The sequence below is a fragment of the Rhododendron vialii genome, chromosome 4a (assembly GCF_030253575.1).
Source record: "Rhododendron vialii isolate Sample 1 chromosome 4a, ASM3025357v1".
Taxonomy (NCBI): domain Eukaryota; kingdom Viridiplantae; phylum Streptophyta; class Magnoliopsida; order Ericales; family Ericaceae; genus Rhododendron; species Rhododendron vialii.
In genome coordinates, this window is record NC_080560.1 from 43,294,843 (window position 1) to 43,312,212 (window position 17,370).

The window sequence follows — 17,370 nt, forward strand, 5'->3', positions numbered from 1 at the left end:
TTTTTTATTGTAAAAGTGATTTTGGAGGAAATCTAACTCCAACCCAATACTCTATTTCTACTTCTATTTCTTTAAAAACTCATCCCAAATCTTAAACTTCCCCACTTTCCCTCCAAAACTCAAATTTTCATTTTTCTAATTTCATTAAAAAAATACTCAATATGGGTCTTATTTTGAAGATATTGTACATATCTTTTGATTGGTACCAATTTTATAAAAGATTAGTGTATCAAAACTAATTTGATGAATAAAATGAGATTTAGTGAGGGTGAATAGTGAAATGGAGGACATCCTCCATTTTTTTCTCCATCCTCCATATTTGGAGTACCAAACTTTAACCTCTCAAATGGAGCAGAAAATAGATGATGGATTGGAATGGTATTTTCTCCAAAAATGATCCTCTCAAATGGAGAAATAGAGAAATGGAGGGTGCATTAGAGATGCTCTAATAAGTAATGATGATTAGCATTGATAGTTGAAGGATTACTAGAGAGACTTTTCTTAATTAAAGTAGTAAATCCTGATTATGTTTCCATGTTAGGGTTCAACAATATCGGGTGGCACATTAGGCATAAATAAATACAATCATATTCAGTAGCTACATTAGGCATAAATAGTGAGCTCGTGACTCATAGAATTACTCAAGGAATGCTTCTAGATATTTAATGATTAGCTGTACTTAATGGTTGGCCCTTCATGTATGTATGTATATATATTAGTTTATTACCTCATGAAAAATTGAGGTTGGCCCTCCACGTATTTATGTATGTATGTATATTGGTTTATTACCTCATGAAAATCGAATATGAGTATGAGTATGTCACACATAGGTAAATCTTTTTGAGATTTAAAAATAAAATCATATTCAACTAAATATGAGGGGTTGGCTCAATGGTCAAGATCTATGAATCAATCGAAATTATATATAGCAATTTAGCTAATCTATCTCTGTGAATTCGACACTCAGATTTCATTACTATTCTTATGAGTACGACAATACAACACGATCACCTCACCTTAATCTTTTTTTGACTCGATACGACACGATCACCCGCATGGAGGGGCCTGGGTCACTGAACAATCCCTCCCTAAATCCACTCCGGGTTTTGAATTTGAGCCTAAGAACCGGTTCAAAAGTAAAATTACCTACCCGAAAATGAGACCCAGCGCAATTTAGTTTTCTATTTTTAGCCCGTATTCCTCTTTCACGTCGTTAACGTTTTCCGTCGTACCCTTCAAAGACTTCTTATACGCGCGCACTTTTGGAAAATCCCTTCTGTAGTTGCCTTTCGCAAATTTGAAATCTTTGCACCTGGAGAGAGAGAGAGAGAGAGAGAGAGAGAGAGAGAGATGAAAGAGCTTCAAAATCCGAAGAACGATCAACATCCTCACGCAAATCGCAGGTCCAAATCCATTGCCGGCTTCACCAAGAAGACACAGCAGGTACAATCGATCCTCCTATATCTTTTTTCTCTGCGTACTTGTGCTTAAATCTCTCTCGGCAGACGTATAGAGATGTTTTAAGTTTCAAAGCTGTTGCAGATTAGCAAAAAATGCTTGGATCCTGCGTTTTCATCGGTCTCAGACGACGTCGCCGAGCTCTCTTCTACCTCGGAGGCTTCGGACGATCATCTACTCGTTCAATCGGCGGAGGTGAATTCAGCTTTTCGATTTGCGATTGAACGTCACGCCAACTGTTTGATTAAATTGTTTGCGTTCTCTAGTCGTGATTTCCGAGGTTTAGGGTTTAGAACCTTTAATGCATAGCTCGTGTTGCTGAGCATTTTATAGTTGTTGCATTTTCAACTTCTGATTAATTGATAAGCAATGTTTTCTGGGTGGAAGTTACCGCGTACCTGGTTTGTAACATAGCAAATAGGGCTGCAGACGATTTAGCCGAGCTGTTCACAAGCAGCTCGGCGCTTGGCTTTTTACTTGCTCGGCTTGACTTTTTGTTGAATAAGTCAAGCTCGAGTTTTAACCTCATTAAGTAAATGAGCCAGGCTCGAGTAAGTTGTCGCTCGGTTTGTTTCTAGCGACTTGGCTCATTTAGTAGATGAAGTGAGAACAAAGACCTCGGGTATAGCTCGAGCTATACTAGTTTCAAACAAGGCAAGCTCCAACAGTTCATAGCTCGGCTCTGCTTGTTTGTAGCCCCAAATCCGAATTGCAACCATAGCAATATTATGTATTTTATTAGTATATGTTGCATAATTTTGCTTTATTTTACCGTTTACAAACTTTATTTTTGTTCATGTTACCCATTTTTTGGTAGAAGTACGAAGAGGTGTGTATTGTAGAAAAATGAAGTTATGCATACTTATGGTTACCCTATGAATCTAATGGTTCACATGTTATGCATTTTCCATGGTTTAATTTCTTGTACGGCATGAACAAACAAGTAACGAATTACTTTGGCTACTTAAAGAAAATATGTGGTACTAGTTACGAATTATTTTGGATACGTTACCCAAATATTGTTCAAAGTTAAACCATAGGCTTCTTGTTTTGTTAGTAAATTGTGAACGTTTTTTATGTTTCAGAGCTCAATCTTGTCACCTAGTCCAGTTATTTCACCTTCACTAGAGACAGTTGCTCTGTATGATCTCTCTCCCATGATGTCTACTGTCACTGGAGAAGAAGATGAACCAAACAGTTTCTCAGTCTTCCATTCCGGATTTGCCGAATCAAAAGGCAATGATGATATCGTTCCCGTGGAGGCAGACATGGTTGTAAATCATCTCAAGCTAGCTCGAACAAAACTTATGAATTCAACCGACATTGATGTCAGCTCTCGGAAGCTTTTGGATGCTTTGATCAAGACAGTGATTGAGGAGTATGATGGTTTACACGAAGAGAAAGATCAATTTGCTGAATTAGTTACGATGAAAAGGCGCGTTGTGTTCGTGTGTGTTGTGTTGTGGATCCTTCTTGTTTCTGTGATATTTCTCTTCAGAAGTTGTGGGGGACGGAGTTCCTTCAGTGAACCTCTACCGACATGAATCCCTCAAATGGTAAGGCCTTTTTTGTCTCTGCTTCAAATCATTTTGTCCTCTTATAAAGTTCTGGTACACTACTTGTAATGGGATTTCTCTCAACAAGTTAGCCTCTATATTGTAAAATTTACAGTTTTTTTGGTGATTAGATACACATATAGTACCCCAATGCAACTGATTCTGCTGGTTTGAACACTGTGAATATATGGTAAGGAAAATGTTTTGCTCGATGAATATCTGAATATTTGCTTTTCATTTTTTGTCTTTCTAAAAACAAGTACTAATTTGAAAAATAAGATGACTATTCAAGCAACAAATCAACTACGATTTCAATCTTGGCAGCAATATAGAGACACATACAAGGCATACAAAAAATATTTAGGGTGTCTAAAAAACAAGTTGAGGGTCAACTCTATTTCCTGTCCGTAAATTATGCAATTCATTTCTTTACTAAGAAAGAAGCTCATCTGATGTCTAAATTGAGAACAATCACCTCAACCTGTCTTTTTCTCTCCTAGTATAAAAAAGAGCTTCAAGTTTATTGACTTTAATTTTGTGGGAAGCTTCAGAGTCTCAGAGTTTGTACTTTGTAATAACAATTACTAAAACAAAACACTTGGTTCCACAGGCTCAGCTTGATCAGCCCCTTTCCTCTTTGTTACACCTGCTCCATTGAGCATGACTTCCTTGTAATGAATCTTCTCCCTCGCACCAGTAACGAGTCATAACTCTGCTTTAAACTACGAGTTTATTTCATTTAGTCTATTGGTTATGTTATTAAGCTACAGGCATATGTGAGTAATCTTGCTAAGATCAAGTGAAAATTTTGATTAACACAGAATGTTATCTGCCAGAAATCATATGGGATGTTGCAACACAATGTTCTGACTCCCACAAGTGACAGAAGCTGGGTACGATTAGTCTAGCATAGAGCACATTATTTCTTGCCTATCAAGAAATGATTGAGCGAATAGGACGTGGGGATGAAGTTAGAGGCCTAATAAGTGACCAGTTGAACATTGAGCACTAACACCATATATTAATTGAACCAGGAGGTTATCCTAGCCCTGCCATTATAAACCCATTTGCCCTGACCATGAGTTGGAGTTGATCATTAAACTGAGGCAAGTTTAATGGCCTCATAAAGGACGTAACTACAATAAGGTGGCTTAGATCGTTAAAACTCTTTTGAAGGTCCAGCAGGGGGCTGAACTAAAGCCCTGATTTCCTAAGAGAACTGCTGAGCTCCTTGGCATCACTAAAAAATGTTTTTATACTCCTTCAGCAATGGTATAGTTTTGGTGGTGATTATCATGGTCTCTGATCTCTATTTTAGGAGTTGACCTTGTTTTTGGTCCTCTATTTGCGTGGTCCACTTACACAGTATCGAAAGCTTCAATAGTTTTAATACTACTCAATCAACAAAATACAATGTGCCACACATGAACAAAATGTTATGGTCTTCCTTGTTTGAGTTGTTTATATGCCCAAGGAAAATGCAAGACTCGTTTTACCTGCAGTAGTTTCCCTTTCCTAAATTGGTGTATAATGCATATTGTCTATGCAATTTCTATGACAAGGCAATTTTGATGCAATTTCTCTTCACTACACGAATATGAAATCCTTAATTCCCTTCACTGAATGGCTATACTTGTGGCTTTTCGTGCTTATTGTCCTCCCAAACTGTTCTGCAGTTGTACAATGTTCTCAGTAATTCTTTTTCTGAAAATTCGTGATCTTACATAAGAGAGGTTCCTCCTCTTAGGCTACAAACATTTCATTTGAGGATCTTCAGGTTTGCGTACTTTATGTAAAGCTGCTTCATCATGCTTCTGTCACCTTCTACTCCCAGTCTCCCACTGTGCGTCATTATCAGTAATATCGAATCACAGTTCTGCCCCTGCGCCTTTGCAGCATTGCTCCATTGCTTTTTACGTTTTTGTAAGTTTGATAACATGGTGTTGGAGCACAAACATGAGTTGGAAAGAATCATGTTATCTTTGTTTTTCATTGTTTGAAGTGACGAACCATTTGCCAAAATTACCTAGTGCAAACCTGCTTTAAACGAAGTTAGCAGGAAAAATATGCACGCTAAATCAGAGATTCTTGGTTACACAGTCAAATTGAAAACTCATTGTTTTGGAAGAAAAACATTCTTTCCCAACTCATGCAATCAATCGAAACTCAATTCCTTCTGCCTTATCCTGGGGTTTTGTCGAGTTGAACTTTTCCCTTCATTAAACCCTTGGGCTTGCTTGAATAGGATATTTTTGAAACTGTAAAGCTGGACTAGGATGCACATGAATTGGTAGTCCAGCCCACCCTTCCCAAACTTTCATTTGTACCAACCAGTTGGTGGGTGTCCACTACGGATAGCAACATCACAACATCCTCCCATGTGTTGTTGAGAACTTCCCTTGTCCTCCTGTCACAAGTCATCTTTTGTTAATAGATTCTGTCTGTAACAACTGCAGAGGCAGATAATCTCATTTTTTCATGCCGCATGCATACCATCCAAAAAAGGTTGTAACTAACTAGTTCAACTTCGTTTCAGTACAACTATATATATTGGTGTTTATCTGAAGGACCCATGACAAAATCATTTCAGGTGAAAACAGGATAGGATATTTAAGCAGGACTCTTGGTATGCAATGATGTATCATGTGAACTACCACAATTAAGTAGTTTTACCTTGCTGATCTTTCTTGAATGCTCAAAGATAAGTAGATTACTCAATTTACAATTTCACACTAAATTTGTGACCAACCTATGTTTGGGGATAGATTGATTGATATTGTCTGTCTGGTACGTTAAACTGTTTTACTTGATTGTTATCTGCTCCGTATGTTCCTCTTTTATCTGTCGGTGGACGGATCACAGGGTCAAATATCAGCTGTATCGGATTCATAAGTGATTAAACATGAAACTTTTCATAAGTGATTAAACATGAAACCTATGTTCGGTTTGGTTTTTGGAAAAAAAATTCAACTAAAAAAATACTCATTACCTCTACTTCCAATCATTACTCTCCACTCATTACCTCTATCTCCAATCATTATTCTCATTTCTCTCTCTATCTCTTTCCACTCATTACCCCCACTTCCAATCATTATTCTATTTCTCTCTCCACTCATAACTCCAAAAAATTTCTAAAAACTCGTCCAAACACAGCATAACTGGTGAAGGGCTTAGGATCCAGAATAACCAACGAGGAGTAGGTGCAAACTAAACCATTTGATGTGTATTTGAAAGTCGGAAAATTTGACACACAATTTAATTTAGGGTGGGAATTCTCCCGGTTCGAGCCCTTTTTTTGTGCAGAACTCGGAAGACATGGTAAATACTTCTGTGGAGATGAAAGACATGACAGTGCAATCAAAATATCAAATTACCTAATTTGGCCTTCCCGAATGTATGACACGTTGAGATAGCAGATTTGGTAGAGATAGGTAAACAGCAATCTTTTTCTAGAAGAGATTTTAGTGTGAAGTTGTTCTTCAAAACCAAGAGTCAATAACCTAAGCAATTTGACAAATCCTATATACTAGTTAAGTCACGGGTGATGATTAATAAAACACAAGAGTTTAACTATCATTGAGGGGTGTCTTTAATTACATAAGTACCGATTAACAAGTCGGTTATAGTATAAGTAAATATAGTCAAAGTTAGGCAGTCAAAAGGTGATTCTTCATCAAAGAAAGGAGGACTTATTAATCTACACCATGTGCAATGAGCAAGAAAATATGAAGTGGGTTGCTTTCACTGGTGTAGTATCCACATGCCTTGAACAGCTTAAATATGTCTTATCCACTGGTTAGCTCCTTCATAATTCACTAATTGTCCATTTAAATATAAAGAAAGCAGACCAAACAAAGGTCAGATAGGTTCTTTCATGGAAGTTGTTAGGAAAAGGATAAGGAGGAATTTGAATAGATGATTGGAACTGAAGGAAAGCCATATAAAACTCTTACTTAGGAAAGTGGTTATTAGAGGGAGCAGGTAAGAACCTAATTTGACAGCCTAAAAGATCATTAATGGGGTCACTAAGTAGCTAGAAATCAAAGTCATAAGTTAATCGCTTGTAAATCTTCTGACAAATCTCTTCTTCTTTTTTTTGGGTTTTTCGAGAGTGTGCTTAAAGATGATGATTTGCTGGAATCCACAAAGCCTCCATCCAACTGTACTTAAAAGCCATGATTTGGCTGTAATCCACTAGATTTAGAGATGTTTAAATTGTTTGTCCGTGACGGACTTTTTTGTGGCATGTGTTAATTCTATCTGATGCTTCCCTCAACAATTTGCTCTGGGTATGGAATTTACTTATTTGTGGCATGTGTTTACCTAAATTTGAAAAGCATGGTATTCCAAAGCCAGAAACTTACCTTCTTAATCAAGATGTTTAATGTGCTTGAACTTGGATGATGTCTAGTATTAATGCACCTATAATGGAATATGGAATGCTTAGCTGTGAAAATCTGGTACAGTTGGCTGATGTTTGATCCTTTCCTTTGGCCCTTGGCCAATCACAGTGCTTTAGATTAGATTTATTTATTCACCAGCTAATAATGTCCCTGACGTTTCTCTTCCAATTATGCCCTTGACGGATTAAGGCGATTCAAAGTTCTAATACAAACTTTTGCATGCTGACCATTTCCTTCTCAGGTTTTTCCCATTTATGCTGTGCTTGGATGATGAATTTGTCACAAGATAGATCCGAGAGAAAGAAACTACTAGGTAAACCAAGAAAATTAATTCGCTTGTTCAAGTTGTTATCGTCTTACTTTTTTTCTCCTCTCTCCGTAAACTCCTGCACGTATCCGTTATCAAACACGAATTTAAAGTCTGAACAGTGTTGGTGCAAGCAGTACATCTTTCCCGGTTCCACCAAATGCCACCTTTAAAACACATGGGAAATGATATGCTCATTTTGCTTTCTTCGTTATGTGGTCAATGGTGGTTGTGGGTCACATGCTGTAAAAAAGGTTAAAGAACTGGCCTAGTAGGATTTAACCACCGACTTTTACCTAACAAAAGGGCTTCTTTTCTGGGCAGATATAGCTTAAATTAAGTACAACATTGGGTTGGTGTGATATGAGTGAAGTAAAAGAGTTCACTTTTACTATAATCTATAATTTATGGCTGGGTAAGGTGTGAAATGGAGCTCTAATATAGTTGATCCAAGACATTTAGGTTAGTCACTCGGATAATTTTCCTGTTACGCAATAACAAGATGGTTCCGACCTGCGAAATAGTGACACAAAATGTGGGAGAGGGCTAGACCTCTCAATATGGCCTCGCTCTCAAATAACTAAAACCTTACTCTAAAATACAATTTTTTCTGTTCAAAACCCAACATGTTGGCGTTTAACCCTGTCCCTTCTTAAAAGGCTCTTACTGAGTATAAACTTAAAGATGAAATACATGACACCTCAAAATAGTTAGTGCTAAACAATATCCGAATCCAACTTGTGTATAAATTTAATCTGGTTTTTGAATTTCACAAAATGAACGTCCTTGAAACAACAAAATAAAAGTCTTTGGGACCTTCATCATTGTTTTTACCTTCATACAACAGTCCGAACACCCTGTTTGGCTTAACTGTCAAATTCGTACCACCTAAACCGTATTCTTTGAACTAGATGAATGGGAACACTTACGATTTCCTTGAATCCAGAAATTCCGAATGGCATTGAATGCTTCTATTTAGCAGCCCTTTGACCTCTGTTTGGATTACGCTGTCTGGTTAAATGATCAAAGTAGTTGCCTTGTTTTATTCCGTGTCCAAACAGTATACTACTTGAGGTCATGTCTATAGAAATGTGAGTGCAAGAGTTGATCATTAAGAAGCAGACAACATTTCTGGGTAATGAAGTCAAGCTACAAACCATTTTAAAACCTCATCAATTGACTAGAGGAAATCCCGTACATTGAATTGGTTTTGTTAGGCAGGATTCTCATAACAATGGTTTAGGACACTTGAAGGGGGGATTAGGAATAAGGTAGTTTGATTAATACAGTTGTACAATGCCCACATTAAGGATCCATGTGCCTACAACTGAGCCCATGTGCTCTCTCTCTCTCTCTCTCTGTGTGTGTGAGAGTGTGTGTGGTGGTCATCACTGTTCAAAGGTGTCTCATAGTAGGGGGCAACAGTTCTGGCAGATCATAATTCCTGGTAGTGTTCGTACTTTATAAAAATTCTTTGATGTTTCTCAGTGTAATTCATCATTCATGTATAGTTTATAGACACAAACACATGGTACCATGATTTTGGGGAGGATGTGGATTAGGTTCATGACTCCTAGAAGTATAACTTATGCCCTAAGACAATTTCTCTTCTTTTTAAACAATCAACAATGTTCAGGCTGTCAATCCCCAAATCTCTGTTTCTTTTTTCTCTATAAACCAATGAACTCCACACACACATGCCTCTTATCTGGCAGTAAAGCAAGATTTTGATACCTTATGATGTTTAAATTGTGTTACTTATATTTGATGAGAATGGATGGATTAGTCATGCTACAAATTTACCTTTTCCTTGTTGAGCAATGATACGACCACAGCTTCAAACAGAGCTGCATGCAGAGCCGTTTGATGCACGTGGATACGTATACATTCAATGGCGCGGACACAGTTGTGTCCGAAATTGTGTTTGCAATGTGTGTTTTTAGACATTTCCTTGTCCAAGGGGAAAAAAGGGGACCCATTGCTGAAAATATGGAGCATAAGTGAGCAGAAAAATTCCAAAAGTGGATTTCAAAAATCAAGAAACAAAACAAAGCAGAAGATAGAAGTGCCAGAGGAACAACCCACATGCATTCCATTTTGTTTTATCATTTCTTTTGAACATGATAGGTGATCACCCCGCCAAATAATCATTGCACGGAATCAAAACGAATGGGAAATTTGCACTTCAGTGGGAGTTGGGGCAAATAATATCCAACTCATGGAGAAGTTTTTTTGGAATTGCATAAATATGGAACGGAAGAAAAAAAATTTCCCATACATGAAACGGAGGAAAAAAAAAAATCCCCATACATAGAGTCGGTTGTAGTCGAATTTGGGTTTCTTAAGTTACCCCTTCTATGGATCTAAGTTGCATCTTCTATGAATATCTTGGGTGTTCAATTTATTAAGCATTTTTTCAATCTCGTTACCATTTCCATTATTTTCTAAGAAATTTTGGATCTGGGTTATTTGTAGATTTGGATTTTTAAAGTATTTTGAGATTAGTGTCTTTTGAGTAATCTTTTAGAAAGAAAAAGGATAGAGAAAATAAGGTGTATATTTCTAACATTCACTTTATACTTTTACTTTTAAATTTTAGGAATTGCTACTTGAAATTCTTGTTTAGTTTTACTTGAAAATGTGAAAAAGTTATATTACTAGTTACTAATTTGCTTCACTGGCTGCTTTTTTTAGAAAAAATAAGGTGCAATTTAAGTTCATAGTAGGGGTAACTTAGGTCCATAGAAGGAACAACTTAGGTTCAAACTCATATTCGACTAAAAATCGACTCCATGTTTTGAGAATTTTTTTTCTCCGTTTCATGTATGGAGAATTTCAATTGGTCCGTTTCATGTATGGGGATTTTTTTTTCCGTTTCATATTTATGTAATTTCGTAAAAACCTCTCCATGAGTTGAGTATTATTTGCTCCAAATGCAAATTCCCCAAAATAATACTCCTAATATTTGTGTGGGCCCCATAACTACAGTCCTTTAGTGGATGCCAACACCTCCAAGTTAGCCACTTAAACTCATCCACGTCATTTCTCTTTTTTAGTATATTTAGTTTTTTTGATGTTTTTCCTCCCTTTTGTGGTTGGGGTTGGATTTTGATGAGCAAAAACTAGGGAAAGAGCTAAATTATATGCACCAATTTGATGAAAATGTCGGTACATTCTGGGATGATGGGAGCAATTTTATGCTATCTTTATCTTGTGGTTTAGAGTTGCTTTTGGATACAAATTCTTCTTTTTTCTTTTTTTTTTTACGTTGGAAATTGATGCAAATTCCTTTGTCATCATGCTTAGAGTTGTTTTTTCTAGTTTGATTTGTATTTGTGTTTGTCTGAGGGAATCTTTGATCATCGAATGTTTGGTAATAGAGATTGCAATAGTTTGGTTCGGTTTGATCTGAGTGTTGGTAAAATCAAAAGTAAAACTGAAATTTATTACCAAAATTGTCGCCGAAATCATCGAGTTTCATTTTGGTAATAAAATCTCAGTGATCCTGTATTGACATTGAAGATTTTAGATCATAAAACTCAAGCAACCCCAAATTTCTCACACTAAACACAATAACCAAACTTCTAATAACTCAACCAAACTCAATGCATTGTGCGAGTATTGACATTGAAGATTAGACCATAAAACTCAAGCAACCCTGAATTGTTGTTATGTTTTGGGTATAGTTACGGTTTGAGTTTTGGTGTGGGTATCATTTAAAGCCAAATTAGAACCCATCAGTTTGGATTTTTAACGGTTCGATCGAGGATTGTCATGCAAGAGGTGAGATCATTTTTCTTAAAGTTGATTAAACCAGATACCTTAAAGGAAGTAAATCAAGCCAAGTATCTCAATAAGATGCCAACTATCTTAGCAAGCAAGGCATTATGATGGTGCTACCACATCTTCAGGAGCTTAATCAGTGTCGTAACAGCTGACGTTGTCTGCTAATTAGTAATTGGTGAATTCAGAACTATCCTCAAAATAAATTAAGCAGAAAGATTCGAATTTCATTTTATTATTTTAGAAAGCAAAATAAGAGCATCATTTCTCAAACTCTTGATAGTGAATGCACATGGGTTAGAGATAGAAAACCACTTTTTAAAGATTGTTTTGTTGAGGAGCAACTCTTAAAATTGCAGTGACTGGCCATATAATCGTGTTTTGAAAATATGTATAAGCTTGATTTATTAAATGGGCAAGCCGATATCAAAAAAGCTATAATTGAGGCTCTTGAGTAGCTTGAAGCCTTGAACTAAGCAGCAGTTTGTTCAAATTTGACTTGAAAGCTTATCGAGTTTTTATCATTGGAGATGAATATTGGTTCTTTATAACAGAGAATCTTGAGCTCGATTTTTACCATTCCAATTACAGCCCTTCTTTTTCCCATTCTATTTTCAAAACATCCAGGAAAAGTAATAAATACTGCAATCTGAAGATATAAAATTTATACACATGGATTGTAACTGATAATACTGATTTGGTTCAAGGCAAAGAGTTGAACTCCTCCCAGAAAATTGGGAGTTACACCTCAATTTAAGGTTGCAAACGAACCGAGCACGAGAAGTTCGTTAAGGGCTCATCTCGGCTGATTTGTTCAATAATCGAACCGAGTTTGAGCCCGAGTTCTACGGGCATGTAGTAAAGGAGCCGAGCTCAACACTTTAAAACTCAGCTCAATTCAAAAAAAAATTGGTTCGATTGAATAGGCTGGACTCATTTATAGAGGTTTGCGCAATAAATAAACCCAGCTTGGCTTGAGAGCTCGAGCTCGGACTTGAGTTTCAGATTCGTTTAGCAAATCAGCTGAGTTCAAACATTGCAAGCTTGGATCAACTCGGTTTTGCTCCGGTGGTAGCTTAGTTACGTCTTTTCGACAAGGCAGTAGTTCAGGGGATGGCTTTTTTTTTTTTTTTTTGGGGCTAGTTTAGGGTTTGGGCTTGGCTCAATTGGTTGTTTTTGTTGGCCTTTTGCCAACGCCCGGATTTTGGGTAGGCTTTGATTGCCATTGTTCTTTTTAATCTTTGTACTTTTTTGAAAATTAATAAAATTTTCTTTCACCAATAATAAAAAAATAAAAATAAAAACTTGGTTTTGCTTGGTTCGTTTGCAGTTTGCACCCATAGTCCTCACTACAAATTTCAGGGTCCGTCAGTGTAATTTACCCTCGAAGGGAAACGTTCGCGTGCTCCGTCATGATCCATTTCCCTTTATTAAAGCCTTAAATACCACCCCCCCACTTCTCCACCCCTTCGATTCCGCACCAAACAAACCCAGACTCTCTCTCTCTCTCTCTCTCTCTCTCTCTCTCTCCGTATACATCCACAGAGACAGTTCTACATCGATTTATCGAAGTTTATACCTCATCGGAACCAGACCGACAAGCTGTTTTCGAACTATCATTCCGTTTGTTCCTCCAGGAGGTAACGATCTCTACGAAGATTCAATCATTTCGATTCTTATTTGCTTCAATTCTCGGAGATTATCTGATCTTAATCTTCTGATTAGTATAAAAGCTCAAAACTTTTCCAAAAATCTCCACCTTTTCCACTCCTACGATGCTATGGCTTCGTTGATTTTGTCCGTGGTTTCATTTTATTCGTCTTTCTAATCAAGTTCGATAGAAACTACCTTGTTCTGCTTTGATTTCACTTGGGGGGGAGTTTCTCCTAAATTATTTTTAGTCTTACAGAAGATAATTGGTTTTTTGTATGCTTAGTGAAACTTTTTCGTTAGTTTGGCGTCAACTTTTTTAGAAATAATCGTCGTCTCGACGAATGAATCGAAAACAGGTTTTAAAAATTCAGAAAAGACGATAAAACTGCATTTTTCAAACTTATTTTCTTTGTTCAGGGAAATTTAATTAGCTTTATATTGAGATGAATCATTAATTCACAAAAAAATTTGCGGAATACTAATGAGCATGCAGACTAGGATTTCGAAATTTAGGGGGAAAAAAAATACACCTCAACTCATCTTTCTAATCAAATTCAATAGAGATCATTTTTTTCTGATGAATCGAGGTGTATTCAAAGCAGAATAAGGTGATTCATCTCTCTAATCAAATACAATAGAAATCATCTTGTTCTGCTTTGAATCTCTCTGTTTTCTCCTAAATTGGAATAACATATCCACGTGATTGAATCCACAGGTTTATAGATACAATATATACCTTATCCGATCCGAACCAAACAGGAATTTTTCGATGGCGTCGACTCTGATTTCGAATCCTATGACGACCACAGACAGATCGCGCGAATCATCAAAGCGTAGAAAGAAGAAGAAAGCCCTGACCACCACCACAACCGAACCTCAACAAAACCCCAACCAATGGAAATCCGAGGCCCAACAGCAAGTGTACTCTTCAAGACTCCTGACGGCCCTCCGCCAGGTCCGGCTCGGGTCTCCCCCCTCTGCCCCGCGACGTGGCCGGGCCGTTCGCGAGGCCGCGGACCGAGTGCTGGCCGTGACTGCCAAGGGGAGAACCCGGTGGAGCCGGGCCATATTGAAGAACCGGCTCAAGGTTAAGTTCTTGAAGAGTAAAAGGCAGAGAGTGAGGGTGACTGGTAATAGCCGGTTGGAGAAGAAGCCGAAAGTTAGTGTCTTGAGGTTGAAGGCCAAGAACTTACCGGCTGTGCAGAGGAAGGTTAAGGTTCTCGGCCGGTTGGTTCCCGGTTGCCGGAAAGAGGCGTTACCGGTGATTTTGGAAGAAGCAACGGATTATATTGCTGCCTTGGAGATGCAGGTTAGAGCCATGAGCGCTCTCGCTGAGCTGGCCGAGCTGCTATCTGGAGCTGGCTCTTCTAGCAGCTCGGCTGAGAGTCAACAACGGTAAGGTTGTCCCAATATGACCTGACCTGACCTGGTGGTCACAGGCTTGAATGGTCAAAACAAAATGCTCCTCTTGCGGGTTAAGACGGCCTACATTCGATATTGCTTCAGATTAGCGGGAGGCTCGTGCAGTGGGTAGCTCTTCTTTTAATTTTTCATTTTTTCCCCTCTCTATGAAGAATTCTCTGTTAAATACCATCTGTCTTGTTTTCTCTTTGGGTTCATTTTTAAATGGTAGTTTCATATCCTATGGAAGATAAAACCATTTTGAATAACGTGGGTGAGACGTAAAGAATCCTTTTTTTTCTCCCCTCTTCCTTCATTGGATCGAGAATTTGTTGAGAGATATGTTAAGAGGGAAGAGGTAAGTTCAAGAATTATTTACCTTAAATTGTAAAGAGAAATTCCTTATTTTTCTTATGTGCGCAGAGATCTCTACAACTTCATTCTCATACACTTATCAGTAATTGAATTCCAAAGCTTGTTCAGTCTGATGAAATTACCCCAAAAGTCTCTAATTTATTTGGGAAATTGATTTTCACGCTCCACTTTTGTACGCAGGCGTTCCACTATGCACTGGAGCGCCTGCGGACATTTTTGGAGCTCCAAAATCAGTGTCTTTTATTTGGTCGGCTTTGGTTTGTACTTGAGGGTTAATGAAACAGTGTGGAATGTTGAGGGGAATCGTACCTGAGGGTTAATGAAACAGTATGGAATGTTGAGGGTTAATATGGGATTCCCCTTGTTTTGAATCACAACAAATTTTGAGAAAATGTAAACTTGTGGTCATTATCAGGCCATCTTATTTTCTCTAGTCTCATCCAATTTAATGCTCTGTGATTTTTATAACATTTCAGGGTGTTGTGACTCATGAGGGAGGGAATAGGGACAGAATGAACAACTAGTCTGTTGGAGCAATTATTTCATGGTAATCCATATGTTCATGGGGCTTCCATTTTCAAAATTTAGTTGCAGGGAATTCATAAGTAATTACTTCATTCAGTAATTTTGGGGTGTCGTCACATTGTCTCAGCTTTCCTTCAACCATGCATTTACCCGAGGTTGATAGACTTAGTCATAGATTTCAAATAACTATGTTATTCTGATGCAAGTTGGGGGTATCATGCGACAACGCAACAAGAACACCCAATACTTTTTTCGTTACGTGCTGGGGTTAATAATAGGTTAAAAATAAATTAGCACCCCTATACTAAAGCTACTATAATACGTTACTTTGGCCCCCCCTGCTTTCCATCGTGCCAATCAATTCCTTCACAATTATGTTCATATAGTGTTTTCACGTCGGTCGTATTTGGTACTTTTCTCGTTTCATCAACTAAAACTCCTTCGGTGCCCAAGGGGCATTGCTCCCCCTCTCACAAAAGTGCGTGGACTCGACCTCTTATCTTTCTCATTTTTTAGATGGATGGACAATGGCACATGGAGCCCTTAATTAGTAGTATTATCTCTTTTTAAGGGTGCTATATGTAATTATCTTCTAATTCCTATTAATAATTCCACTGCCGACTCTTCATTACCACGTCCAGACGTGTAGAAAAGTCAGTGGACACATTTTTGTAGTGGGTTAGTGGAAAAATATATGAAAAACATTTTGAAAATGACACTTCCCCTTCTGATAAAGGATGGAAATGGTCTCAAACAGTGAGGGTGATAGATTTTGATTTTGTCCGAGTTATCAAAGTGGTAGTAGAAGGAAATTTCAAAAATCTATGCATGACCCCAGAAATGTATTCTTACATTATACCAGTATACCCACAGATAGTATTTTAATGGGGAGTGATTTTCGCACTTTCTAAATTGTTAATCGCACTCCTCAAAAGTTAATAATTCGGGAAGTGCGAAAATCAACCCTGTATTATATTGATTTTCATGCTCTCGTCGGGAATGCGATTAACAATTGGAAGAGTGCGAAAATTACTCCGCCATTTTAAACCGGGCACCCAAAAAGTACTACAGTATTTATGAGCACCTGTTATGAAGCATGTGGGTTGGGGTTGGGTGTCCCCACATCATACATTGCCCTGCTTTAATGAGACCCACGAATTGGGCAGCATGTGAGATCCCTGGCCTCTGAGTAATAGTGTGGTTCCACCTGCCCTAAATTAGGGAAAATTCATGTGGATGGGTCCCACAAAAAGGAGTTGGCCTGGTACTTCTTTTGTCCATGGCACACAACTTAGTTAGGTTTGATTCGGATCAGGTCGGTCGGTCGGTCAGAATCGTTTATTTCGTAAGAATTCTCGAGTTATTTGTCAAGTGGTAATTAGTCGTAGTAATTAACGGATTTTTTCACATGATCAATCACATTTTTCTTGTAAAATCATACTCCATAACAAGTGATTTTGAGAACTAACTATAAAAATATATGTGTTCTAAAACACAATTAGTGTTCAATCGAACTTGGTCTTAAGGTTTCGATGAATTCAGCAAAATGAAGAATTCTTGATAAAGTTAGATCCAAGATTTCTTCCATAAAAGGGGCACATCCAGTATCTCTTTCCACTTAAAAACACAAAGTACCCATGCCATTTGTAATCTCTCTCTCTCTCTCTCTCTCTCTCTCTCTCTCTCTCTCTCTCTGTCGTTAGTTGTCACTGTTTATCAAGATCCACTCAAAAAATAGTAATATCACAAGACAATATCACCAATAAGTAAAAAAAGCTTTACATTACTTTGATGAGTGTATTTGGTTTGGAGTACCAAAACAAGAGGTTTCTACCTATTACACCTAAAAACAATAGGCTGATTACTATAGTACCCCTTAATGTTTCTTTCAAATTTCATTAATCACGAT

General features: G+C 37.6%; 2 protein-coding genes across 5 annotated transcripts; both read left to right on the top strand.

The window, feature by feature from the left end:
- The first annotated feature begins 1,284 nt into the window (after nt 1–1,284).
- LOC131323519 (uncharacterized) lies at nt 1,285–7,934 on the top strand. 3 transcript variants are annotated; one of them, XM_058355356.1, is made up of 4 exons: nt 1,285–1,443; nt 1,543–1,653; nt 2,544–3,014; nt 7,659–7,934. In XM_058355356.1, the coding sequence occupies exons 1-3, from the start codon at nt 1,351–1,353 to the stop codon at nt 3,000–3,002; spliced, it is 663 nt and encodes a 220-aa protein (XP_058211339.1). In that variant the 5' UTR covers nt 1,285–1,350; the 3' UTR covers nt 3,003–3,014; nt 7,659–7,934. The 3 variants fall into 3 exon arrangements, with proteins under 3 accessions (XP_058211339.1, XP_058211340.1, XP_058211341.1); XM_058355357.1 differs by lacking the exon at nt 7,659–7,934 and adding an exon at nt 5,605–7,645 and having other exon boundaries at nt 1,288–1,443; XM_058355358.1 differs by lacking the exon at nt 7,659–7,934 and adding an exon at nt 3,625–4,415 and having other exon boundaries at nt 1,288–1,443.
- Nucleotides 7,935–12,959: 5,025 nt separating this feature from the next.
- Nucleotides 12,960–14,975, top strand: LOC131323126 (transcription factor bHLH147-like). Of its 2 annotated transcripts, none has more exons than XM_058354764.1 (2): nt 12,960–13,147; nt 13,876–14,975. In XM_058354764.1, the coding sequence occupies exon 2, from the start codon at nt 13,930–13,932 to the stop codon at nt 14,557–14,559; it is 630 nt and encodes a 209-aa protein (XP_058210747.1). In that variant the 5' UTR covers nt 12,960–13,147; nt 13,876–13,929; the 3' UTR covers nt 14,560–14,975. The 2 variants fall into 2 exon arrangements, with proteins under 2 accessions (XP_058210747.1, XP_058210748.1); XM_058354765.1 differs by having other exon boundaries at nt 12,972–13,147; nt 13,920–14,975.
- The last annotated feature ends 2,395 nt before the right edge of the window (nt 14,976–17,370 follow it).